Source organism: Aedes aegypti, chromosome 2 (genome assembly GCF_002204515.2).
Source record: "Aedes aegypti strain LVP_AGWG chromosome 2, AaegL5.0 Primary Assembly, whole genome shotgun sequence".
Lineage (NCBI taxonomy): Eukaryota > Metazoa > Arthropoda > Insecta > Diptera > Culicidae > Aedes > Aedes aegypti.
This window is the reverse complement of record NC_035108.1, coordinates 232,068,577-232,095,366: the sequence shown is the minus strand read 5'-3', so window position 1 is coordinate 232,095,366 and position 26,790 is coordinate 232,068,577. Positions and strand designations below refer to the sequence as shown.

The following is a 26,790-nucleotide window of genomic DNA, read 5'->3' as shown; positions in this document are numbered from 1 at the left end:
AATTTGTTTGATTATTTTATTTTTATTTTATTTATTTCCAACTACAGTATAACAGCACAAATAACCTCCTAACGGTTTTCAAAGTATATGCTATTACTAGACGACTTATACCAATGTACTTTGCTACTTATTATAAAATTTATCAACACTATTTTTGAATGATAGATAACTCCTCTCACACCTACACTTTCTTGGCAATTCATTCCACGCTCTAATTGCACGGTGTCGAAACGAATCTTTAAGATATCCAGAAAAACATCTAGGCACTGTTAATAAAGGTGCTCTCAAGGACCGGGCGTACGCAAAAATGTTACTAAGATACGCAGGAGGATTATTTAGAATTTTAAATGTTTGAGTACAAATTCGAGTTTTTAGATAATTGGTGAAACTTATACCGAGTAAGGAATTGGCGTAACTAGATATGTGGTCAAATTTTCCAAGATTGAAAACATATCTTATGACTGTGTTAAACGCTGAATTCAGTTTTTGTAAATTTTTCTTAGAAACTAGAGAAAATAAAACATCCCCATAATCAAACAGTGGAATTATTAGAGATCTTGCAAGTAGAAGACGTGTATGTTGTGGAGTGCAACTTCTTACAACAACGAGAGAATGAAGAGCTTTGTATACTTTGTTACATACTGCATTTACTTGGTCATTCCAACACATTTTACAGTCCATTATTAAGCCAAGGTTTTTAACAGTATCGGAATATTCAATCGTATCGTTGTCCACTTTGATTTTGGGAGCGTTATTTATTGCCATACGCTTATTTCTGAAGATAATTGCCTGTGTTTTTTTCGAGTTCAATAATAGCCCGTTCAATTTACACCACTTCAAAATATTTTGAATTTCAGAGTTCATTTTTCTTACAGTATTAGGTAAATTATTTACAGTATCGGACAAATATAGCTGACAATCATCAGCATATAAATGAAATTTGCAGAAAGATAGAGTGAGTGGCAGATCATTGATGTACATGGAAAAAAGAAATGGACCTAAAATGGATCCCTGGGGTACACCACAGGGAACTGTGATCTTCTCCGATTCTTTGTTGTTAAATTCAACGTATTGTGAGCGGCGTGTCTAGTACGAACGTATCAATTTTACCGAAAAATAATCAAGTTTGAAAATTCGTAAAAGCTGGCGACGAAGGTGACGGAGGTTGCGGAGTTGGCGATGGTGGTGGTGCTGGCAGCGGGAACGATGATCGAAGCACTTGTATGTTCAGATGCGTTGGAAACAATAGGCGCTGCCACAGCAGCTGCATACGTTCTGGGCAAATCACCTCTTGACTCCATATGTTCGTTCGATTGAGAGTCATCCAATTCAACTTATATTTCATCGGGAAATTGGATGGAGTTGTTGGCAGCATTAGATTGCAGTGTCGAGTCCAGATTAAGGCGAGCAATACTGTTGTAGAAATCGGAAGGATCATGTGTTGCCATACTCGATAGCGGAAAACGTTGTGGGCGTGTTGAAACAGTCGAATCTCTTCGCATCGAGGTTGTCAGAGAAAGCAGACCGTACATCGATTTTAAATTTTCTCCGAACTATCCTATTCTCAAATCCATCGAATCGACGTGCGTTAGGAGGTCTCGGTGAGGTGATGAAGAGAAGATACAGGAGTACAAACACTTGCTTGTACCAAACAAGTTCCCAGATTTTGCTACTATTGTTTCGCTGTATTAGTACTGTTCGCTAAAGCCGGTGTTGAACCAGATCATGCGATTAATATGTCAAAGAATTAAAACTTTATGTATAAAACAATTATTATCAACAAAGTTCATAATATTTTCGATGATAAAATTATTGAAACACGTCTGGTTATGTTGGGAGTAATAGTGGAAGTGAAGAAAATTTTATTGCTCTAATGTCTAAGCCTACTACAATTTGTTATCCTAGGTTGCTATGGGCAGTCCTTCGGTTGCCATCCAACACCCCTGCTCAACCGAATAATCCTAGCTTACTTCGCAGCATCTCGAATGGTCCACGTGACAATCCTTTGGTGAACATGTCTGCCAACTGCTCATTTGTCGGAATGTACTGGATCTTGAACGTACCATCTTGTAGCTTCTCACGAATGAAATTATACCGGATGTCCACGTGCTTCATCCTTTTGTGGTCACGTGGCTCCTGGGCAATGCAGATGCAAGACTGATTATCTTCATGTAGCACTACGGGTTGGTCCAGCTTTATTCCGAGTTCGAGGATAAGGTTTCGCAGCCAGATTGCTTCACACACAGCGTGACTGAGCGAAACATACTCAGCTTCAGTTGAAGAGAGGGCAACGGTGCTTTGCTTGCGAGTCATCCAGGAAACTGTACCATTAAACACTTGAAACACGTTACCCGAGATGGACCGGCGGTCGGCCGGGTCGTTCCCCCAATCAGCGTCAGCATATCCAACTAGTGGCGCCGATCCTTCGTTCCTCCGGAATGTCAGACCGTGGTTCACAGTACCCTTCAAGTAGCGGAGAATGCGCTTCAGGTGACTCCAATGTTCGCTTGTCGGTGCAGATTGGTACCTGCTGAAGAAGTTGACCGCAGCACTTATATCCGGTCTTGACGACAGTGCCAGGTACGTCAAGCATCCTATCAGCTCTCGATATGGTTCGGAGGTCACTGCTTCATCTTCGCGGCGTTCTAGCTTCAGGTTCGGTTCCAGTGGCGTCGGTGCAGGTTTGCAATTCGCCATGCCAAACCGCTGCAGGAGGTCGTCAACGTACTTCGGCTGGCTGATCTTCATCGTTCCTTTCGCTTGATCTCGGTCGATCTTGAGGCCGAGGAACATCTTCAATTTGCCGACGTCAGTCATTTCGAATCTTGTTGACAGCTTCTTCTTCATTTCGGCTATCACGTCCATCCGGTTTGAGACCAGAATTATGTCGTCCACATATAGCAGGAGATACACAACGATCTTCCCATCGCTCCACCAATAAAGACAGCTATCTAGATTGGAACGTCGGAAGCCCAACTGGATTACGAAGTTATGGAACTCCGAGTTCCAGCTCCGGGGAGCCTGCTTCAATCCGTAGAGGGACTTCTTCAGGCGACACACAAGGCTAGGACCACCAGACTCGAATCCTTCGGGTTGTCGCATAAATATCTCCTCCTTCAGTTGTCCATTGAGGAACGCGGTTTTGACGTCCATTTGGTGTAGGTGGTATCCCATCTGGTTCGCCACCGCCAACAGCACACGCACCGTGGTCCCCTTCGCTACCGGTGCGTACGTCTCGTCGTAGTCGTAACCCTTCCGTTGTGAAAAGCCCTTTGCGACCAGGCGGGCTTTGTACCGGTCGACGTTGCCAGCTTCATCTCGCTTGATCTTGAACACCCATTTACAGTCGACGATGTTCTTATTGGGTGGCTTCGGAACGAGCTCCCACGTCTCATTCTTCTGCAACGACTCCATCTCGCTGATGATGGCCTTCTTCCAGTGTTTCCAGTCGTTTCGCCGTCGCAACCCATCGATCGTGGTCGGCAAAATGCGAGTCTTCGGTTCGGTGGCACATACCTGGGTGCCAAAGGAGAAACGTGGTAAGATGGACCCCAAATCGGAGAAGAATGTGATGGTTGGTTACACTGCGAACGGATATAGAATCTGGGACCCACGTAAGCGGAGAGTTACGGTTGCGAGAGACGTGGTGTTTCATGTTCCCAAGTGGCCGAATCGTCGATGCCACAAATCGAATCCGTCCTTCTTCGAAGCCATCGCACCAGCTTCGCATTCGCCACCAGAAGCTGAGTAAGCCACATCTCGTAGCTCGATGTCCATCTTGTACAGCTGACCAGCTCTTCTGCCAGTTGCGACCACACTTCCGTTCTTCAAAACCTTCACTGTACCGTTAGAGATTCTTACCATCATTCCGTTATCTTCCAGGCGCCGAACCGAGAACAAGTTGCATGCCAACTGTGGGACGTAGAGCACATCCTTGACAACAGCCGGTACTTTCCTTCCATCAATCAGCATATCGACTTTCACGGTGCCCGCATACTCCGCGAAAACGGCCTGACCAGATTTTGCCACCGCTATACGCACCTTATTGTCCAACGCATGCATCTCATCAAAGAAAGTCTTGCTCTTGACCATGTGATCTGTCGCGCCCGAGTCCAGGATCCAGTCGACGTTTTTCTTCGACACAGTAGCAACAGACAAACACTCCATGGTTTCCATAGCAACGAACGTCATTTCCTCGGCAACGCTCGCTCCAAACTTTGTTTTTCGTGAAAATTTTCCATCCTTCTTTCGGGGCCGAGCTGAGCTGGAACCTTCAGCAGGACGGTTTTCGGGACACTCAGCTCGTTTGTGACCGTACTTGCCGCAGCCGAAGCACTTGATTCCCAGCTTCTTACCAGAAAACGCCGAATCTCCAGAATTTTCCGACTCACCTGCAGGACTTGAATTTAGTCGCTTCACCTGCTCGTCCAGAAGCCGCTTTTTCACATACTCCAACGTAAGCTGCTGTGGCTGTATCGTCTCCAGAGCCGTGATAAGCGCTCCGTAGGATCCGGGAAGCGCCAGCAGTAGCTGACACACCACGTCTTCCTCCTGCATGTTGACTTCCGCCGTCCTTAGCTCGCGCAGAATCTTCTCGAACCGGAGCAAGAAAGCCTTCACGTCGCCACCTTCCGCCAGCCGCAGCTCTTGGAACTGCTTTTTCAAGATTAACTTGCCTGCAATTCCAATCCGTTCGAAGTTGTTCTTCAGCTCGTCCCAAATATCTTTGGCCGTCTTGTGTTCCTTGGCATACTCGAGCTGATCCTCTGCAATTCGGTGAATTAGCAGGTTCTTGCATCGTCGATCCTTCGCAATCCGTTCGTCCAGTAGCTTCTTCTTCCGCTGCCTCTCCTCAGCAGTATCATCCGGAAGTTCCTCAGTGTACTCTTGATCCGCAATTGCCGTTTCCAGGCACTCCAGCAAGCCCCTGTCTTCCATCAGCACTTCAATCCTGAATTTCCAGTTGCCGAAGTTTTCACCGTTGAACAGCCAGAGTTTTTCGTCGCTCATCTTGACTTCTTCCGCAGAACTTGACCAAACGTTTCTTCAACAAACTACTTCCGTGCTGGGATCATAACCTATTGAAACACGTCTGGTTATGTTGGGAGTAATAGTGGAAGTGAAGAAAATTTTATTGCTCTAATGTCTAAGCCTACTACAATTTGTTATCCTAGGTTGCTATGGGCAGTCCTTCGGTTGCCATCCAACAAAAATGTTATTTTTTGGTGGTTTAGAAAAGTATTGTATTTTACCATATAAGAGAAACGAAGAAATTTATATGAAGACTGCAAGCATGTTGAAAAAAATCGATTTAAACTAAATTGTATCGTGACATTTCAACTAAATTGTATCTAAATTGAAAGTTCAAGTCCTATCTAACATGTTTGGTAGATAATATCACAAAAAAGTTTGATAAATCATACTTTAAATTTCATGTAAACATCAGTAAAACCAGTGTTTTATACAACTTTGGCGACCTGTAGCTAAAAATTGTGACGTGCTGGAACATTTCTGAGAACGGCATCAGATTCAGCGACCCAAAATCTACTAGAGACACATAATTTGATCCTTGAGACACGCAAAAATGTCATTTTTGTTACGCTGTGTTATCGGTGTCGTATAGCGAAGTGACAATTCTAGACTCGAGTGAAGTGACTCTCCATTTGATTTACACGGCTAGTCACTTCACTCGAGTCGAGAATTTTCACCTCGCTATTATACGAGACCGACGATTGCCACCTCACGCCACTCGTAGAATAAGCCCAATTGCCCAAGATCGACGAAAATGAAATTCTACAATAGGCCAGGGGAAGTGGTTCACCTAGAATGAATTTATAGCAGAGAAAAAGTAGATTTTGTATGGAAATTGACAAGAAAATGAATGACAGCCTATACGCCCGGCAAAGGCGTGACGCTACACTGTTGGTATCGAGGTATGGTAGTTCCATACAGTGCAAAAACCACTTCTTTGCGATCTTATTGGAGTTGGAATGTGATATGTACTTGAATACACCAAATTCAACGTCTAGAGTCAATCAGCATGTTATCGCTTTATTTCATATCATTGATTTTTTTTAATTACTTGAACACTTTGAAGCATATAATCGAAGTTGTTTTACTCGTTGCAGAGAGGCAAACGTTTTATCCAGGTTTACGCTGGTAAAAATCTAAAAACTGCCTCTTGTTGGATGGAAACTGATGCTGTCCTCTACCTGTCGTCACAAATCTCACACTATTTTCAAATGCCATGTCACATCATTTTTTTGTTTGTGTGTATATTTAGCCACTTAGATGGGGGCAGCATATCTCTACTAAAATGTATTTTTGTTTCGATTTTTTTTTGTTAATGAACACTGGTAGACTGTGGGACATGAGCATCTTTGCGTACATAAAGCAACCTAATGAGCCGCTTAAAAAAACAAGCGCTGTAAAAAGCCGTGATGCGTGCGATTTGTAAGTGAGTCTTCCGCACATATCAATGCCGCTATTTGCATGTTAAAGGATTTGATACATTTGTCTTATATTTAACCAATATTAAAACCCAAAAATATTCAAACAAACAAATAATACAAACATATTACACTATAATTATATCTGATATATTATTTTCAATGCTTACTGCAATAATTCATAAATGGACAGTTCGCCAAGGGCGAAAATCCACTGTAATAAAAACAAATAATAATGATGCGATAATGCTACAATATTCTGCAGTGATTGAATGAACAACTGGAATTATCGCTATAAAAGCAAAATTATTCACTTTTTTTTGAATAACCGTAAAATGCAAAAATGAAAATGATGGTCAAATATGGTGTCTGATAGAAAAAAATGCACTGTATATTCTTCTCATACGAATGGACCCATTTTAGTGATAATTTTTCGGTTATCTTTCTTTATCAGTTATAGCAAACTTCTCAACTTACATTCAAATAGCGGTTTGATTAAGGCGAGAATAACTCTTGTATGTTTTTTTTTCATGAGCGAGTGACAAACAGCGACAAGTACCCTTAATTATATTCAACGTCGTCCAACATCAGCTGCAACTGCAAAGTGACGTATTTTTCTCGTTTTTATGTGTAAAGATAATAAATAAACAATAATTTTCAAATAGATAACCCAAACACATGCGTAATTTAGATTCACTTTCACAATGTATTTCTATTAGTCGGTTTAACATCGTTCGCCATGTAATATCCCTCCTTCGTCAGTATATATTCAAGCCGGGTTCTCTAACTTTGTTCTAACTTGCGTAGTGTCGCATACCTACCAACAAAATGCACTTGATTGATGTTTGTGGCAACAGTTTTACAATAAAATTCATCTTCTACATCTATTGAGGGGAGTACATCTTTTTCGTGATCCGATTTTATTCATTTTTTTTTGTTTTATCATACGACGTGACATGACTGCATCTGCAAATGCTTTTATTGTGCCCGCGTGCCTTATTAGAGTGATTACCGCTACTAATAGGAATATCGCCTTATCTCAAAGTGACATATTTTTATAATAAAGTTTTCCTTTACATGCGGATATTTCTACCGTATTGTTTCGTTCTTTTCTTTATGATTCAGGAAAAAGACATAATATAGTATAATCAAGGTTGTTTTTCTTTTTATAAAAAAATCGTCGCTGAGTGCTGTTCATGTTGTGATTTAGGCCTCGATTCGCTTCTTGTCCTTCTTCTTTTTCAAAAATGAAGGTGTCCTCAAGCCTTTCTTTTTCTTTTTATCCTTCTTCGGAGAACCTTCAGTTGACACGTCCTGTAAAACACAATAAAAAGTTGAAAAATTTGTTCAAATCTAAATATTTTTCAAATAGCTGCCTTAAAACGCAAGTCAGTCCAATATGCAGAAAGTAAGAATCAGGGGAACTCTCTGAGAAGTTCACAAACTCGTTTTTCATACGAATTAAAAAAAAATAAAAGATTGTAAAATGTTTAAATGTTTGAGAAACTTTCACAGTTTGATTTTTACTCCGATACCTTTCCGACTAGCACAATCGGCATAGACCACAGCGACGAAAATGGACTACCGATTGGAAACTAGGTACGTGGAACCGCAAATATTTCAACATCATCGGAAGCACACGCATACTCTCCGATGTACTGAAGATCAGCGGTTTCGAAATCGTAGTGGTGCAGGATGTGTGCTGGACAGTATCGATGGTGCGAACTTTTAAAGGTAATCATACCATCTACCAGAGCTGCGGCAACACACGTGAGCTGGGAACAACTTTTATAGTGATGGGTGATATGCAAAAGCTCGTGATCGGGTGGTGGAAGTTGAGGGTCAAATGCCGGTTCTTCTATTTCAGCATCATGAACGTACATAGCAGTGACGACCTTCCTTAGTCGAGTCTGCTGCTACAAAGTAAAGCCATGCTGAAGGTGTCTGGGTTCGATTCCCGGTCGGTCTAGGATCTTTTCGTAATGGAAATTTCCTTGACCTCCCTGAGAATGGAGTACACCCGATTCTAGTTTTGCACGGGTAATGCGTACCGTGCAAAAAAAGTTTTCAGTTCAAAATTTTAAAAACCGTGCAAAAAAAGTAACACCATTTCTCGACGTTTCAAGCAAAAACAAAGTTTTGGCGGAAAAAATGTATGAAAACTTTTTTTGCACGTCCGTGTAAAAAAATCCGTGCAAAAACAGAATCCGATGTATCATCGTACCTGCAACACGATATACGGCGAAAATGGCACCTTTAGCAAAGAATGCTCTCAGTTGGTAACTGTGGAAGTGCTCATTGAACACTAAGCTGAGAAGTAGGCTCTGTCCCAGTGAGGACGTAATGCAAAGAAGAAGAAGAAACGTGCATAGTTCTTCGCTGCCCAAGTTACAAGGTCAAGATCATCATAGGAGATTTGAACGCTCAGAGGTTGGCCAGGAGGAGGAGTTAAGATCAGGGTTGGAAAACATCTTGAAATTCACTCTAAGTAGCCAAGCAAAGCAAAGCGTGTGGCAGGAACGATTATACTCTATGTCCAGGGAAGTCAAGGAAATTTCCATTACGAAAAGATCCTGGACCGACCGGGAATCGAACCCAGACACCTTCAGCATGGCGTTGCTTTGTAGCCGCGGATTCTAATCACTCGGCTAAGGAAGGCCCTTCCCAACACTGGTTAAGACCGACAATTGGGAAGTTCAGCGTCCACCGGCTGACGAACGAGAACGGCCTACGACAAATAGATTACGCCGGCTCCAAAAACATGGCCATCCGTAGCACCTACTTTCAGCCAGAGACGCATTTTGAACGCTCATGTTCTGTGAGCGTTCTCAAATGATCCTTTGATTGCTCTCGTGTTCATGTTCAGCTTCTTGAACACGCACACGATGACTAGATTGATCATGGAATTGTGATCTCCAAAATTTTTGACGAGCGAGCAATTACGTCTACCATGATTTTGGTACGGCACGATTCGAAGTTTGGGTTACGACCAGTGAATGGTATTGGCTAGTACAATCATAGGAAACTTCCAACTGGGATAAATGATCCGAAATCTCTCATAAGAAGCGACGAAAATTTCAGGACACTCAAGTACCTACTTGCACATAAACTGAGCTTGCGCCATTCGACGAAACGCTGTTAATAATCGGATGGCAGTCATAGGATGGCAGTGTGGACGAATCGTAGTTTAATTCAATAGTAAGATGAACATCAATTTCTATCACAGGACAAATCAACATTCGGATAGTGATCAGTATTTGTATTGCAAAAAATGTTACTCGTCATTTCTTAACGGACAGTGAAAAAAAAACGCATTTCAAATCTGTATAGCAAGTTTTATTCATAAAATCATTAAAATTTGTCCGGATGAGATTATAAAACGATATTGATTTTGTCTTACGCCTAGACGCAATCAGGGGCCGTCCATTTTCAATTCATTGAAAGCATTTTCAGTCCCCAACTGACTGACTCAAGCTTCTCTTTCAATTGAAACTCTACTGTTTCGTTTCAATCTGACAAACCTTTCCTTTCATCGCAGCAAGCGTAGTCTTTCATTTCTTTCGTGCTGCCTGTGCGTCGCGCGTCATATATCAGAGCCTCACCGCGGCGAGCTGATCTTTCAATCGGTAGTCTCTAACTTTAGGCGTAGATTAATTCAAATGAACCACGTCGACCGCATACTTTCTCTATCTTAATTTATTACCTAACAAGTTATATACATTACTATTGCAAAAAAAAAAGTAAAATCCAATTTGAAACATTTTGATAGATTTCAATGAAATCAAATGAAACGAAGTTCTTACTCTTTCATTTCAACTTTCTTGTTCGCTGCTTTCAATCAGGTAACGAAACGAATGAGTGGTGAAAGAAAAACGAAGCGACGCAGTTGTTCGTCACCATCGAGACGACGCAACCAAAGCTTCGTGTTTCACAAAATGCTTTCGAAAATGCACAGCCCTGGACGCAATGCAATGTCCCTCAACCGAATTCATCGAGCCAAGACATCCCGAAACTCTTTGGCTTAGAAATGCGTCTCAAACACCGCTACAGTTTAACCAATAATTTCGTCGTCCAAATACGATCAATCAGGCTATCAATTTTAAAAATCGTATGATGCTGAAACATAAATTATAGTCTAAAATATTTTTAAAATAATTACAAACTATGAACTCTTACTTGCTAGGAATCCAACGATCACATAATAGGCAAACAAATAATGACGGCAACGGTTGCCACGAGATGAACAGCGCACTGTGATCAAACATCGCAAATTGTTTGAACTTGAACACGGCTCTCGTGAGCACTAGGTTTGAACAGAACATGAACAGAACGCGTTCAAATGCATCTCTGCTTTCAGCACAGCCTATCGTATCGGTACACCTGGAGATCACCACCACATCAGACGAAATCACAAATCGACCACGTTGGGCGGCACTTCTCGTATATAACCGACGCCGACATTGACTCTGATTACTATCTAGTGAAGGTGAAACTGCGCCCAAAACTATTCGTCATCAACAATGTACGGTATCGACGTCCGCCTCGGTATAACCTAGCGCGACTGATCCCACCGAACGTCGCCATCGCATACGCGCAGCATGTCAAAGTAGCGTTGCCGGAAGAAAACGAGCTTGACGAAGCCCCTCTGCTGAAGAACCATGAAAGCATCAACAACGCAATCGAGAGCATCGTCGGGTACGCGGAGAGGAGGACATCGACGAAAAATGCAGGCAGGTTTGGATGAGAAGGATGCAGCGCGGGCTGCAATGCTGCTGCAAGGAACGCGACAAAACGTGGAACGATATAAAAGGAAACGAAAGCAACAAATCCGCCTATTCAGGGACAAAAAACGCCGCCTGGAAGAAGCAGAATGTGAAGAAATGGAGCAGCTCCATTGTTCAGTTCTGCGAGAAACTTATCGCATCCCGAAAAGGCTTCGTGTCGCGAAGATCTATACTTATGTGTAGGAATAAGGATGGAAGCATCTCAACGGATGGACGTGGAGCACTACGACGAACACCTGAATGGCACGGAGACCACAGGCGCAGAGGGTCACGACAGCGGAGGTAGTGACTACGTCAGTACGATGGATAAAGGAAACCAACCTGCTCCAACATTGAGGGAAGTTAAGGATGCCATCAACCAACTCAAGAACAACAAGGCAGCTGGCAAAGATAGTTTGGACATCTTGATTTGTTACATGATATCTTTGTGATTTTTACACCAGTATCTCAAAATACATTAATTTTTCATGGATTCTATCGATCATGATAAAATGCAATAAAAATAGGAAAAATAAAAATTCACGTAAATGTGTTATTTTTCATCATATATGAAAGAGGTTTTTTGATGAACGACTTGCAGACTAAGTACACAGTCAAATTTCTTTCAAATCACTTTAAACTTTGAGAGGATGATATTTACCATAATTGACATCGTTTAAGCATAGGGGAGCCAAATCTTCAAAATTTGCACCAGTCTGAATCATTCCACCCAATTGGCGAAACCGCCCCGACTACCCCTGATGAAAGTTCGACCGGAAATTACAATTTTCACGTCTAAAATAACAAATCGATATGACTTCCACAAATCTCAATCGATTTTTATGATATTTGCAGTGTAGCTCCCATACTTGAATTGCATCTTAATTTCCATAAAATGGATAACATTTGTTTTAGTTTGAGTAGGCTGACCATAATTGATATCTAGTTTGATACAGTTTCTGTGATAAAATTTTACAATTCAACAATTATTTTAATTTGCCAGTAGGTATACCATCGCAACGATAAAAGTGAAATGGATAAGCATCCGAGCCGCAGTGATAAGGACAGGTAGCGGCGGAACGACGACCAAAATCCCGTTCGACAACGTCCGTAGCAAAGTCGACTTCGAGGAGTGCGATTTTCCATTCCCATTGGCACAGCCACCGAGATCATCATTACCACAAAAAATCGTCAAGCAGCGTAGACTACCGCTGTCGTAGCAGGTCCTAGGAACGCGACCGCGATCAACGGAAACTTCAGTGAAAACGTTCCAACTTAAGGGGAAGTGAAGTACAGCATCAGCAGTTCATCCAGATGTAGTACCTGCAGCAGTGGTGAAAGTAGTACCAGAAGTTACAGTTCGAGTAGTTCAAGCTCTTCAATTTCGAAAAAGCGACAGTAGAAACGGAACCGAAAGAGTTCGATAGAAGGAAAACTGGAACCGTAACTGGATAGAGAAGTGGATGTGCTGGAAAAATTGAGTGCCAACTGGTTCGTTCAGTATACCGGGAGAAATATGGTTAACCAAGCGGAGGACACGTAATGCGATAGATGCGGAAGTGACAAAATTCATGATATCGATTTAATATAAATTTATTCAGCATTATTAGCTATTTTGTAAAAAGATTCCGAAAAATATGTGATCCAGGTTTCCTCACGCGAATCTAAGATTTTTCTGGGGTGATTTTTTCCCGCTTTTCTGCATCTGATAGTACCTTGCGGGCCCCATTATCGTTCAAATTGCCGTTTGGCCGTCTGTCACCATCGATTTTTTATTAACGCGTAGCCATTTATGTATGGTTTGCTAACGTGCCTATTTCTGGACAAACATTTGAAAAGGGCCCAAGAGGTCTTGAGCCTTTTTTTAGAAACGTTGCTGTTGAGCCCTGTTTAGCCCGCCCTCGCAAACTAACACCACTATCAGAAAGATTGGTGTTAGCTCTTCCTGATAGTGGTATTGGTGAGCGTGATCGAGTTGAATTGGGCACAACAGCGTCTTGCAAAGCCAATGTTTACCAATGTCGATGTGCCCTTTTGAAATGTTTGTCCAGATTTATCTATTACTAGTTATATAAAAGATCCTTGTTTATTTACCACAGCACAGATAACAATTTTCGCTTTTGTTTCTTTACCATTGTTTACAAACATTATTTTAATCAAACACAACAATTGACATCAAAATGACGAAAGTCGATCAGTAGATTTGTTTATATATTTTACTACATTCGCTGTTTTCGTTCAAGCGTATCTATGTTGTCAGTTGGTTTGATAGATTCGTCGATTAGTATCCAAAAGGACGTATCCGATTTTTTTTTTCGAAATGGATAAAAGTGATGTTTCGTCGTTTTGTGAAAATAACGCCAATACTTTTAATAAACGGTTATCATTGAAATTTTCAAATTAGTATGGTTTTTGATGCTTGTGCAATCGTTTGTAATGAAAACCCTATTTTTTAATATTTTGCGACTTACGTCCATTTGAAAAAGCATTCGAGATTTGACATTTGCATCAAATAAAGATACCTTCTACTTTTTCAATATTAACCCTTTAAGATTCATTTGAAAGATTTAAGTAACACTTGCACGATCTCCAATTTTGGTCGATAATATAAATAAACGGTTTAAGAATATCTTTTTTGTTTAAAAATATGTTTTGTTGAAGAAAATTTGGTATGAGATCAAAAAAAAGTTCGATTGCTGGACTCATCTTCAAAACGAGTCTTCTCAGCCTCAATTTCATGCTGGACTTTAGAAAATGTTGCTATTTCATATAAATTTTCACAAAAATTCCAAAAATATTTCTATTGAATGTGGATTTTTTAAATTTACATATATTATCCTTAAGTAAACAAAAAATATTTTAATGAAACCCAGCCATACTTTGAAAATCGGCCAAAAACTGGCATAAACATGAGTATAAACCAAAAATTTAATCAGAAGAATATGGTGTCTAGAAATTTAGTTAAACTTTGAGTGAGAACCTGATAACTACTAAAAAAATAAGATGAGTAAGGCATAAAACTCTCAACCTAAATGAAAACTCTATAATGGTGCTTTTTAAATTACCTTCTGTGTAATATGCTGTGTCCATTCTCAATTTCCAAAAATACGGAACAATTTGGGCATTTTTAAATAAAACGACGGGACAGTTCGTTAAGGTGATGAAAACGGTACTGTCCCGTTAAATACGGGACGTATGTTCAGCCTAAGTTTGAGCTAAAATCTTGAAAAGATTGTTTTTCCACACTTTACTCTACTTTTGTATTCTTAACACTTCAGTCGCGCGCTGTTGTATTTTGTACAACACCGCTGAAAAAACCTCGCTTTTCGTTCACAACAGCAGCGTGGTGGTTCTGAAGGTGGAAAACCGCAACTGGACAGGTTAAATCACCATAGACACTGTGATTTGCAAATTGGATCAACTTTCAAATGCGCGATAATAAATTTTGTTAATTGTGATTTCTTTTTCGGGGACATTCATTGGTTTCAAACAACTAAGATGGACGGACTCGACCAGCATTGAAAAGAAATAAGTGATATAAAAGATTATTACCTCTTTGCTGCTGTGTGAAAACGTGCTCATGTGAGTATCCGAGTGGTCGCCATTTTGTACATGTTCACCTACAATAAAAAATAGTGTTATCTTATGTTCATATTAGTTCACTGTTTTTTTTTCTTTACTGGTATTTGTGTTTCTTACTTTTCATTAAAAATGAACTTATGTAATAACTATTAACTTTTATTTCAGGTCGACTTGTAAAAAAGCAATGCATTAGAAGACAAAACCGTGTTTATGGGACAAGGCACAAAAGGGTTACAGTTCGTATTAAGCATAGTAGTGCAAGCAAACGTAAGCTTTACTTCAAATGGAATGGAAGCAATCAAGCAAAAGAAAAAAAAATGTTAAGAGTAGCAATGTCATATGTAGTTAGTCATCTCCCTCTGCCAACGACGATGCACCACCATTCACACGTTGACAGTCTTCGGCTGTTTGCAAAGCCATAATTTCGGAATGATTCTGACGCGCTGAATCAATTTCGCCTTGCAGTTGTACGATTTCAACGACATCATTCTTAATTTGCTTCAACGTATCTCCCATTTTGGTGATACAATCCGATTGCTCTTCGCACATCTTCTTCAGGAATTCAGATTTCTCGACAGAATAAGGAGTTTGGTCAGGAGCCGTTGAGTCATCATTCTCGTCATCCGTCGTGAATTGTAGGCTCCGGCGCTTCAGATGCTTACGATGTCTGCGTATTGATTTGACCTTAACTGTAGATGGCGTTCTCTTTTGAACGGAGAGTTCGGACATATTTTTGGGGCATTTGATGTTTGACCGTTGATTTTTGGATAACGATTGTTTTGAAGCTACCTTTTGGATGTTTTCCAACACAAAGTTACGGTTACGACGATTTTTGACCGTTTTCAGAGAAGACGAGCGTTCCATCGAACTGTCCATCGGTATTTGATTCTCTTTTTCCGGCAAAGGGGTCTCAGCCTCATGATTCGTTGTTCCAGAATCATCGTCGTCGTTTAAAAAATCGTCAGTTTGAGTGGCACATGAGGCTTTCGGTGAGTCGAAGTCAATATTATCGTAATCTTTACGATTCAGGATTTGTTCGCCGATCTTGTGATACAATACAGGTACAGTCCCGTAGCGTCTGGAGTGATTGTCGATTTTTCCAAGATGATGAGGTCCGTTGAGTCCCACTTGGATGAGTTGGCTTCATCGCTGAACAGCTCACGAGTACGGTTAAGGAAGGAGCTTTCACTGCGCACCTCAGCAACGTCTACAGGAAAAGTACACCATTTTATTACCTGCCAATGATGCTGCCTTTGGAAGTATAACTGCCCCATGCGACATAGGGCAGTTAGGCTTCCACTGGCATTATGATATCTCTGAAGGTCAGATCCCAAACATATAGTTAAGCAAGTTAAAGTAGCACTAAACTGCCATTAATCGCAAGTCAGTCCCATCTGTAAAAATTAGGCAAGGTGCTAAAAAATATACTTTACAGAAAAATATTTTTTTCTGACAAAGCACAGGTTTTAAAGAAGTAGGTATAGTGTCTATAAGAAAATACTTTGCGTTTATATCTTTCAAACTCTTTGGTCGGTCTCAATTTTCGGAGTTTGGGCAATTGAATCGAAATACACTTTTTGCCGACGAAACTGAAATAAAGTGAACGAAATTCATATCTCGCGTTCAGTATAAGGTACCGCGGGCAAGTGGGTAAATGGGGTAAGTGAAAATAATTGATATATTTTACTGAATATGTGAATTACCGTTTTAAACTCATGCGTAAAACTTTGAGGCCATTGAGAACATTACGGTAGGCAGAAGATTTGTGAGATTTTTTAGCCATTATTGCACAATAGAGCGAAAGATTGTTAACCTGTCAACTATCACTCCGTAACACGTTGGCGGCGTGCAATCTTATTTTAATATTTTCAGCGGAAAATAATTTTCTGTACCACGTTTAAGTTGTCTCCTCTGACAGTTTTAAACTGCAATAAAAAAAGTTTTAGAATTAATTCGACATAGACCTAAAAATAACTAAATTTAAACCCCGTCCATTTTCTAATTACGTGGGACAAGTGAAAAGTTTCTCATTAGAGATTGAATTTGTGTTTTCTCTTTAGGTAGCTGTAAGTATACAAGGTTCGCAATTATCATAGAACAACAGAACGTGCTGATAATTCAAGAAACACTATACTCAATGCGTTAAAAGCTATTATTGTGGCCAAATCATGGAACTTCTCTAAAAAAAAAGGTTAGAGTAAGGTGGGGCAAAAGTTCGACCTTAGTGATATGATCAAAGTTTCCAGGAAAACAATACCAAATGAAACAAAGCAAATACCATACAGTGAACCTTCAACATATTGGCTATAATTTTGCTGAACAAACTTGTGTCAAAATATGTACCCATTTTTAGTTATAACAGTTTCAAAATTGATTGTCTTAAACGAACTTTCTTCGAATCTAGTGTGGGCAAAAGTTCGTTGGCTAAAACACAAAATATCAATACTTTTATGACAGGCATACTTTATACTAGTGATCCTTTATAGAGATATAAGCGGAAGTAAAATGGAATGATTTGGCAACAGACCAGCAGTGCTGATTTTGCTCGGCGTCGAGAATAATATTGTAACACGGGCATGACTTCCTCATTGCTGTAAGTGTATTTTGTTTCGTTATAGATCTTTGAGCTACATATCAAAACTAATAAACAGCCGAAAAAATCAAAAACTAAAAATCGCATTAACAAAAATTCAAAAAAGTAAAACATTTCATTTTTTTGCTTCATGCAAAATTACTTTTACCGTAATAATTTCAAGCGGATTACATTACTCCTCAAGAAAATTTCAAAACAAACATAACGCATGTTCGTTTGGCTCACACTTTGACAGCTCTCGCTGCTCGATTGGCTCACACTTTGACAGAAATGTCAGCTTCCGCGAATCTCTCTTATAAAGCATTTCTACTTTATACCAGCCGTAAACTTATGTTTGCCGAAAAATACACACTAAATTTTCATCAAAAAGATACCCAAAACAGGATTAATTGTAATATACCAAAAAATACAAGTTTTTCGAAAAACTAAGTGGAAATGTAAAATTTTGGTGCCTTTTTTCGCAGGATCAGGCAAATTTTGTTAAATTTGAAGATAGGGTGCAGAACCACTTGGGCACTTCCATGATTCACTTTGGCATGGGTTTTTTTTTTCTTAACCGAATTGTCTGCAACTTTGCAATGCAACAGTACGACGCATGTTGTGGCCAAATATGAGCTCTGTAACTTTCAAAAAACCCCACTGCCGAAGTGAATCAAAATTGTTTCCAAGCATCCCAAGCCATACACTCCCGCATGAACTGGTTTAGATGCAGTGATATATACGGTCTACGTGGAAGCCAGTATAATGCATCATAAATTCCTCCCCTTTTCCCACATTGGTCTGCATTCTGACGTGGCAGGCACCACTGTCGCTAAAAATAGAAGATCACCAACACTTATACACTGAGGATGCCTGTTAGTCCCAAGCAGTCATTCGGTTGGTTCCTTGTGTAAGTGCAGCTGATCTGGCGATACTGGAGTAGCATCCACGGGCGGCCAATCAAGCTCAAGCTTGTGGTAGACGAAAGGTTTTCAAAGTTTGTTCCACTTTTTTACATGTTAGACTTTAAATTTGTAAGTTCTTTGGCAATCCACCATTTCTGAATTGGAAACCTAAAGCCTTGTTCAGTAGGATCACTGGAGACTACTCTTAGGATTCTTTAGTTTTCAAAAAATAGTTTTATAGCCACACATGCATATTGAACAGTAATTTTTAATAGTGCTCAATATTGACGAAAATGCAGATGGGACTGACTTGCGATTCGCGGCAGTGTACTTCCCATATTCGCATAATTGTCCCATATTCTATGGGATTTCCTATTTACATCGGGCAGTCATGCAAATAAGGGCAGTTTAGAGCATATATATATTTCCATGTTTAACATTTACCTGCTGAAGTTACCACACTTTCCGGGGTTTGCGGCCTAGAGAATTTAATGTTTTCGAGTTTCTCAAGAAAGCTACTTCCGTTCTTCTGTTTCATATTTCGCACATTGCGTAGTCGTGCCTCGCATACTTCTGTGATGCGTTCGAAGTTTACGTTGGAATTTGCACTGTCAGAATCGTCCAGTTGTTCAAAGTCGATTTCCAAATCGTTATAGTAACGCTGGCGAGCGGTTAAATAAGGTGGCGATTGCTCAAAGTCGAGTTTCTTTTTGATGATCCGCTTGAGGCTATTGTTCGACATGTACAAATACCGTTCTGTACCAAACACGTTACTCAGTGAAGTCGAACAACTGCGACCCAAGTATGACGATGACATGCTTGGAATGTGGAAATGAGTTACTATCGGTATATTCCTCGGCGATCGAAATCCGAAAAATGCGTTGGTCCGATATGGTTGCGATTCGTTGTACGTTGTCAGATAGAGGAAAGATTGTGTTGGCTGCAACGAACCAATGCCAATGGTTGCGGGTCTTGATAACCCGGATGCTTCTCTCGACCAGCCACTTGTGTTGTTCTGATGAGACAAACTGCTGTTCGATACGCCGCTCACATTGAACAGGTCGATAATTGATGTGCCGAATGAACGCTGAGTGTCATTCAGCCCTTTGACAAACCGACCGTAGACAGCATTATCTTCTTCAGCAACATATTCTAGTTCAAGTTCTGTGAAAAGGGGTTAGTAATAATGGTAAAACGAAAAAGGTGCAATGACACAAACACAAAACATTCAACATTACAATTATGGTTACCTGGTAAAAAGGACAGACATTAGAAATAAAAACATATTAAGACTTAAGATAGAATATCTATACGACAGTTGGTAAAATTAGAATCATGCGCGAGATGTTAGTAAATAATGCACTTTCGAGTGAAATTGATCGTTTTCCAAAGTTTTTGTGTCAGTTTTCTATGACGTTATTCATAGCAATATACAAACCTTAAAACAAAATACAAGACGTAAAAAAATATTAAAATTGAAAAAAAAAAAATGATTTCCTTAAATCTGGGATTAAACCAATCACTTTGCGATCGACAAGGCATGTGCCTGGCTACCTGGCATTGGCAATGTAGCCTCAATTGTGTTATATTGCTGTGTGCGTTTGAAATGCAAATCACGATTACTTTTTCAAATCGACGTAAGTAACTTTCATATGGTTTTGAGAAAGTTAATTTAGAAGAATCACAACCTGTCTTCTAAAACTGTTTTAAAATGAATCCCCTTTTCAACATTTTTTATAGTGTACATCGCTTAAATTTTGTGCTGTAAAAACATCATTCTGCAACTTGTTGCGTAAACTGCTAATTCAAGCGTGTTGGACTTAACTGCAAATTTTAGATTAGCTTACTTGTCACACACATCGAATTATGTTCAATAACGTTCAAAGTGTGTAGTTTGCTTTCTCATACTGATGTTCATAATTTTCTGGAACATTTCCGCATGCCATATTAATTTATCATTACCGCACACATGACTTATATTGCTTCTATTGATCAGCAAAAAAAAATATGAACTTGAACATAATTCAAGTTTTGCAGCTGCTCTTGGGATTCAAATTTCAATAGTTAAATTTTCGAACAAAGCTGTGAGAAAGAAAGGGTTAATTTAAATATTTTTAATTGACATAATTTTCATGTTTGTAATTTTACATAAACGATTTGATTATTTTTGTTTTCGAACAGTTTTATGCTCAATATTCTCCGCGCCAATGTTTGCTGCCGCTAAAACTCTGTAACAGCGTGACGCCGCTGCCGATAAAAAGTATTTCGGCGACGGGTTTACTTTATTTACTCGTTACATAGATATTGTTAGTTTGTTTGTAAGATATAAAACCGCGAGACGAACTAATCAATTTCACTCGTATTTACAGTAATTGGACATTTATACTATAGAAGAACAGTAACAAAAACGTGTCTATGATCGTAGCTACAATGTTACGTGTAAGCAGTAAAAACAATATGATTATTTATGAAGCTTTATGTGTGGACATCGCTAAAAAAATTGAAATATAGCTCCATCTGCCCCTAAAACCCTATCAATTTCTTGTGTCTTCATATCAATTCTAATTAGTCAGAGTACCATTAACCCGTATAGGCCTGTGTGAAAGCAAAAATACTAAAATTCTCACCGCTCGGCGATTACCTAACGGATTCGAATATTTTTTTCCTGAGATTCACCGGAATAACTCCGGCCAAAGGAACATTCCTGAGATCCTTCGGCCATTTTTTAGAAATAATTGAAATCCGTTAAGTACCTATTCTCTGAGAGGTGAGAGTTTTAGTATTTTTTTCTTTCACTCAGGTCTATACGGGTCAATGATTAGTATTTTTTACGACTAGTTTGTATGGTAGCCCGAAGGTCTAATCACAGACAAACAGACGTCACACTCTCATCATTGTCCATCGACCACCTTTTTAACGGTCGATTCAAAAGTATGTTAGGTGGCAAATCCGCCACCCGCAGCGCTTGCTTCGTTTTTGTTCGTGTTTGACGTTTACACACTACCGCCATCTGTTGGCCCGTCGGCCAAACACGCTGATTTTAGCATTGGGCGTACATGTCCTCGTGACTATGATTTTGATCGAGATTTGTTCTAAGTGTTACGTCTGTTTGTCTGTGGTCTAATTGTAGTTCACTGTGGGTTCTTAATTTTTTTTTATTTTCAAAAAGGACGGACAAGCATACAATTGAACATGGAAGAATAACAGTGAAATCTGATAATGAATGGTGGTTTTTATAATACTATGGATAAATCGGCATTTCGCTATGGAATGACATGTGTCACGAAGGAGCTATTCTAGTCCTAGCTTTGAAGGATGCAGTGATCTATTGTTATATTGTGCAGTGAGCTTATTTGAGGGGACTTAACTCACCATCGATCATTATGAAAATTCACTGTCATAAGTTGTACTTTAACATATAGAGAAAATATCATTGTAGTAGTATTAATAATAGAAATAAAACAGTGTTAATGTGGAAGAGTTGTTAGTAAAATATGATAGACTCGTTGCCAATTTGAAATTATGATTGCACTATTTATACCTACACAAATTTTCTATGATGGATGTATTAATTTTACACAAGCTACGACTGAAAATAAATTCTGCTCTTATTGAAAATACTTACCATCACTTAGTACAACTTCGGGCTGACTAGGCTTGGGAGCTTGCTTGGTTTCTATTCTAAGCACCTGGTGTTCTGCGGCTATTGGGAGAGTAATAAAATTAGTCACGGAAAATTAACAGATGAATTTGAGATATAACTACCAGTGTCTTCAGGCTCTGACTGGCTTGGAGGACTCATGGTCTGGTTCTTAGTCTTTTCCGAAATTTGGAGAGAGCTCAGTGCTTCGGATTCGGAGAAATCTGTATCGGTGTCTGTGAATTTTACAAATAAGTAATACAATTTATAAAGACAGAGTAACACATATATCTATAATGGAAATGGATACTTACAATCGCCATGTCGCTTCTTCTCGACGGTTTTTCTTGTATTCATTCAGCTCATCATCGGTAACGGAATCGAACGGATTCTTAGCATACGGTGCTTTATATACTGTTGCGTTATGTTGGTAGCCCCGCTGAATAATGCCCTTGGAGGCCGCACCCATGAGGACAACGTGATCACCAGTTGCAGAAACGTTTGCATCTTTCAGTCGGTTTGCTTCATCCCAGGAGACACCTTCCAGAATGTGCGATTGTGGGCCTGCAGAAATCTTGTCTGCTCGTCGGTAGTCCTTGATCTGTGTTAATTTTACCATTTGCAATATTATTATTGATAACTAAACTAACACATTATCCCGAGCAAATGATGACATTATTCGCCAAAATGATTCGTTACCATCATTTCATATCACCATACCATTTAGAATAATATTCGTTTGGCATAAGAGTCGAAAAGCCGGAAAGCAAGATATTTTCGCCCAATCATTGCTACGGACAGCCCTTTTCGCCGTCACCGATAACAATGGCCATAGACAAGAAACTTTGGCTGTAGCCAGAGGAATAGCAAAGCGGTACCATTTTTCTAGGTTTTGCGGACGACATCGATATCATTGGAATTGATCGCCGAGCCGTAGTATAGGTGCCGTCCACAAATTACGTAACGCTCTAGGGGGAGGGAGAGTAGGCTCAAGCGTTACGACTCATACAAAAAAAAATCATTCAAAAAACGTTACGGAGAGGGGGGAAGGTGGTCAAAAATTTTCAATTTTAGCGTTGCGTAATGAATTGACGCTGCCAGAGACATTCGTGAATTTAAAAGATAGCGAGGATTCCTGGAATAAGATGAATTCTTGAAGGAATAAACTGAAAAACCAACGTAGCAACTCCTGAAGCAATTCTTGTGCGGTTTCCTAGGAAATCCCTGAAAGAATCGCGCTGAAAACTGTGGAATTAACCTTTACGGATTTATTAGAAGAACTCCCGTGAGAATCCTTCGAAAATCTGCTGTAGGAACAACTAGACATATCGGGAGAAATGTTAGTGGAAAAATCTCTGGAGGGAATCCTGGAAGAATCCTAAAAATCCCTTTATTTCTGAACGAAATCCAGGGAGAATTGGCAAATGAATTCGTGGAACGATCACAGGAAGAGTTCTTGGAAATATGCCAGAGGAAAACTCTGGCAAAATCATTGACTCTAAAGTGACTTTAGAAACAGTCCCTCCTCCTGTATTGATTATTGATTCTTCAAGACACTACTGAATGAAATTAAGAGGGCAGGATCCGTCATCGTTTTAAGAATTTTCAAGAGCAGTTTTTTTCAATCAAAATCATAAAAGTTGTGTTGGCTGATTCTACTCTTCAACCGAAACATAGTGAGCACATTTTCGTCGAATAACATTCAGTTTTGAACAGAAGAACTGCTGTTGAAGTTTCGATGATGACGATGATTACCATGACGGATCCTTGAACGTTAATCGATTTCAGAGCCACCATTCGCCGAAAATATCATTGGGACTTTTTTTGGATTTTTTCTGATTACCTTCAAACTTCAAGCTTGTGTAGGCTAAACAGTTTAGCCCGTCCTTAAAATTCATAGATTCCGCTAAATATTTTACAATAGCTGGTGGTCCCAATGAATTAAATTTAGGGGGGTGCAACAAAAGATTTTTGTATTTATATACCATGGGCCACCGTAATGCCTGTCAATAAAATTAATAATCATGAGCAATTTTTTAAAGCTCGATTGCTTCGTGAAGAGTTTTTATTTTAGAATCATGTCAACTAGTTTTTATCGAACAACCAACAATGACGAAGCATGATAGAGGGAGGGGACAAAAACAACACATGCTATGAGAAAATATAATACGATAGAGAATCCAAAAATGGCTAAAATTTCTAGGTCATTTATTGACTCTTCCTTTATGCAAAGAGACATTATGCTTAACGAATTAAGATTCAAACGCTATGGAGACGAAGTGATGACAAATCATTTAACGATCATGTTCTGGATATTGCTCTGTTTATATTTCTACTATGTTGGGCCATCTTACCTGTTGTTGGATTCGCTTAAACTCTTTCGGATTGGTATTAGGAGGGACGAATTGCATTGCGCTATCGATCTTAACCGGCGTCGAAGAATGTGTTGGCGAAGCTTCCGCAACCCACTACCGAAGAAAGAAAAAAGAAAGAAAATAATCATGAGCGACAAATACCCAAATATATAGAATACCGAGTCTAATGTTAGAGTTATTTCGTAATTCTAATGACACTAGTTTTTTCAATATTCTATATAAAGATTTTCCAACCAAGTTAGACAAAAACGCACTTTTGACTAAATTATATGTGTACATGTTTTCACAGAAATAACATAAGAATTCACAGCAATTGTGTCAAAAGCATGTTTTAGCACGGTATGTGTCAACGATTACACTGATATACTGACTCATTTTTACTAATTAAGCATTTTGTGTGTAAAATACACAATTATGCAGTCGTGAAACTAATTTATGAACCAGTGGATTTATGTATTATTTTGTATGAAATATTTACACCGGAACCCCGAATATGATGTGAGATTATTTTTAGCTTACACAGCTTCTGGAAAGATCAGTTAGTACTTTTTGTTGTTAACGTTAACAGTTTATATTTTAGTTTCCTGTACCAAATGTTAGTATTATGTGTGGAATAGAAATATTTGTCGCTAAATTATTTTTCTTTCAACGGTAGCGGCAAGTGCGGATTTGACAAGTGAGATAAACGTACAATAGAAACAAAAACCTTATTATCCCGAAGCCTCAAATCACTTAGAGAGAGGACGTTAGTTAGAGAAAGTAGAATAAACCAAGAGATGACCAAAGAAATAGAAGAAGATCTAATTCAAAGAATAACATTCAATGTAAATTGGGATATACTATAGGAAGAAAAATGATCTCTTGTTACCTCATCAACGTTTGCATCAATCCACTAAAATAAAATAAGGAAAAAGAAAGACGTTGTTAAATATGAACATAAGTGAATTGATGAAAATGAAATTAAACGAATTATAAGCATAAACACACGGAACGGCCTTTCACATAAAAGATTGGAACACGATCATCATCGTTAGTGTTTTGTTTTATATATGCCGTTGAGTAAATAGACTTTATTGCGACTAGTTATATTTCATACATTGAAATCCACTTATCATCTTTTAACTTAACCGAATCGTTTGTAGTTATAATCAATACTATTACTAACTTTAGTGATGTAACCATTGACTGTGACCTTTACTAAGCAATAAGCAAGCGATAAATAAACTGTAATTTCACGCAAAACATCTCACAATTTACCATCCACAAAAACGAATGATTGATAATTTTGATAATGTGAGAGTGCAATAATGCTCATACGTTATCATTTCGTTTCAGAAAATAAAGTCTAATAGCGAATTTTAAACTTCGTTGATTCTTGTGGATGTTAACATGGCAAAATGCTGCGCAAAATGGGATTAAAGCGTACATATACCCTTAAGGGTGTATATGGGCAATTTTGGTATACATTATCCATAGAATATATTTGGGATATGATGCGCTCTTCAAATTTGCTGTTGTTTCCTATGATTTAAAAAAAGCGTCTGTAAAATTCTAGCAATATCTCTTGTTATTTGATGATTTCCTTTCACTGCCTTCAATTTATATCTTATGTGATGCGGTAAGTTTAAAAAGCCGACAAGCCGCGAAGGAAATGGTATTCCTCTTAGTTTCAAATTGTTGAATTTATTGATTTCAAGCGGGTACCAGTTGGCAGTAGAGTGTAAATGCCAAGCACGAACAAAAAGCTTGTCGAAGTTAGTAGAGGGTTACATCTGTTTATCTGTGTCATAAAATCCGAAGAAATGCTTACGTGGTTTATAGATAACCTATATCCACTAAAAAGATCTTTCTGATTCTCTAAACGACCATGAAATCCGGATGTTGGAAAAGTTTTGCCGATGAGATTGACTTGTGGGAAGATTCAAAAACCTAATTGAAAAATTCAAATTACAATCTCTGTAGCACTATATCAGATATCCACTAACCGTGCTTACAGAACGAGCAAATCTCCATATATATAGAGTTTAAATTGCTCAATAACGTAGTTCTTCATTTGAATGGCACAGTTTAAAATGAGGAAAACAGTTGAACATTGTAACGGCATCTCCATCTCGCTCCATGCAGAGGAAACACGTCCCCGACAATGTTATTCAGATAATGAGTGGAAATACCGAGTGCTGGAATGCAATAACTACCTGTCACACAGATTATGTTGGAAATACAGCATCTACGGTGGATGTAGAGGATCTTTTGTAGCAATGTTCAAGTCGGCTAGGATAAGTAACTTTCCGAGGCTTTTTCTGTCACAGTACTATCCTACATCGGTCGAGGGGCTCTACTTTTAGTGTTATGTTGCTAATTTCAGCTAAGTTTTCGCCACTGATTATTTATGTAATTTATTGTTAGATAATCGGCTTAGTTCGTTAAATTATCGTTTTACACTGGAAATATTTCGAAAAATTGTCTATCGCTATTTGATTCTAATATATATCTGCGGTTAGATG

At 39.2% G+C, this 26,790-nt stretch overlaps 2 protein-coding genes across 3 annotated transcripts in view; both read right to left on the bottom strand.

Moving 5' to 3' along the window:
* Positions 1-6,026: 6,026 nt before the first annotated feature.
* The window catches only part of LOC5574388 (protein hu-li tai shao), a 52,580-nt gene continuing 31,816 nt past the window's right edge, over positions 6,027-26,790 (bottom strand). Inside the window, exons 7-13 of one of the 2 annotated variants that reach the window (XM_001661366.2) lie at positions 25,155-25,178; positions 24,266-24,379; positions 22,226-22,512; positions 22,037-22,147; positions 21,897-21,974; positions 14,765-14,832; positions 6,027-7,763 (exon numbers count right to left, since the gene is read on the bottom strand). In XM_001661366.2, coding sequence (XP_001661416.2) covers positions 22,084-22,147; positions 22,226-22,512; positions 24,266-24,379; positions 25,155-25,178 — 489 coding nt within the window. In that variant the 3' untranslated portion in view covers positions 6,027-7,763; positions 14,765-14,832; positions 21,897-21,974; positions 22,037-22,083. The remainder of the gene's footprint in view (positions 7,764-14,764; positions 14,833-21,896; positions 21,975-22,036; positions 22,148-22,225; positions 22,513-24,265; positions 24,380-25,154; positions 25,179-26,790) is intronic. The other variant, XM_001661367.2, reaches the window with a different exon arrangement.
* LOC110676461 lies at positions 14,864-19,950 on the bottom strand. The gene is made up of 2 exons (XM_021844414.1): positions 18,716-19,950; positions 14,864-16,001 (listed from the first exon to the last, which is right to left on the bottom strand). Exons 1-2 carry the CDS (start codon positions 19,086-19,088, stop codon positions 15,820-15,822), a joined length of 555 nt encoding a protein of 184 aa, XP_021700106.1. The 5' UTR covers positions 19,089-19,950; the 3' UTR covers positions 14,864-15,819.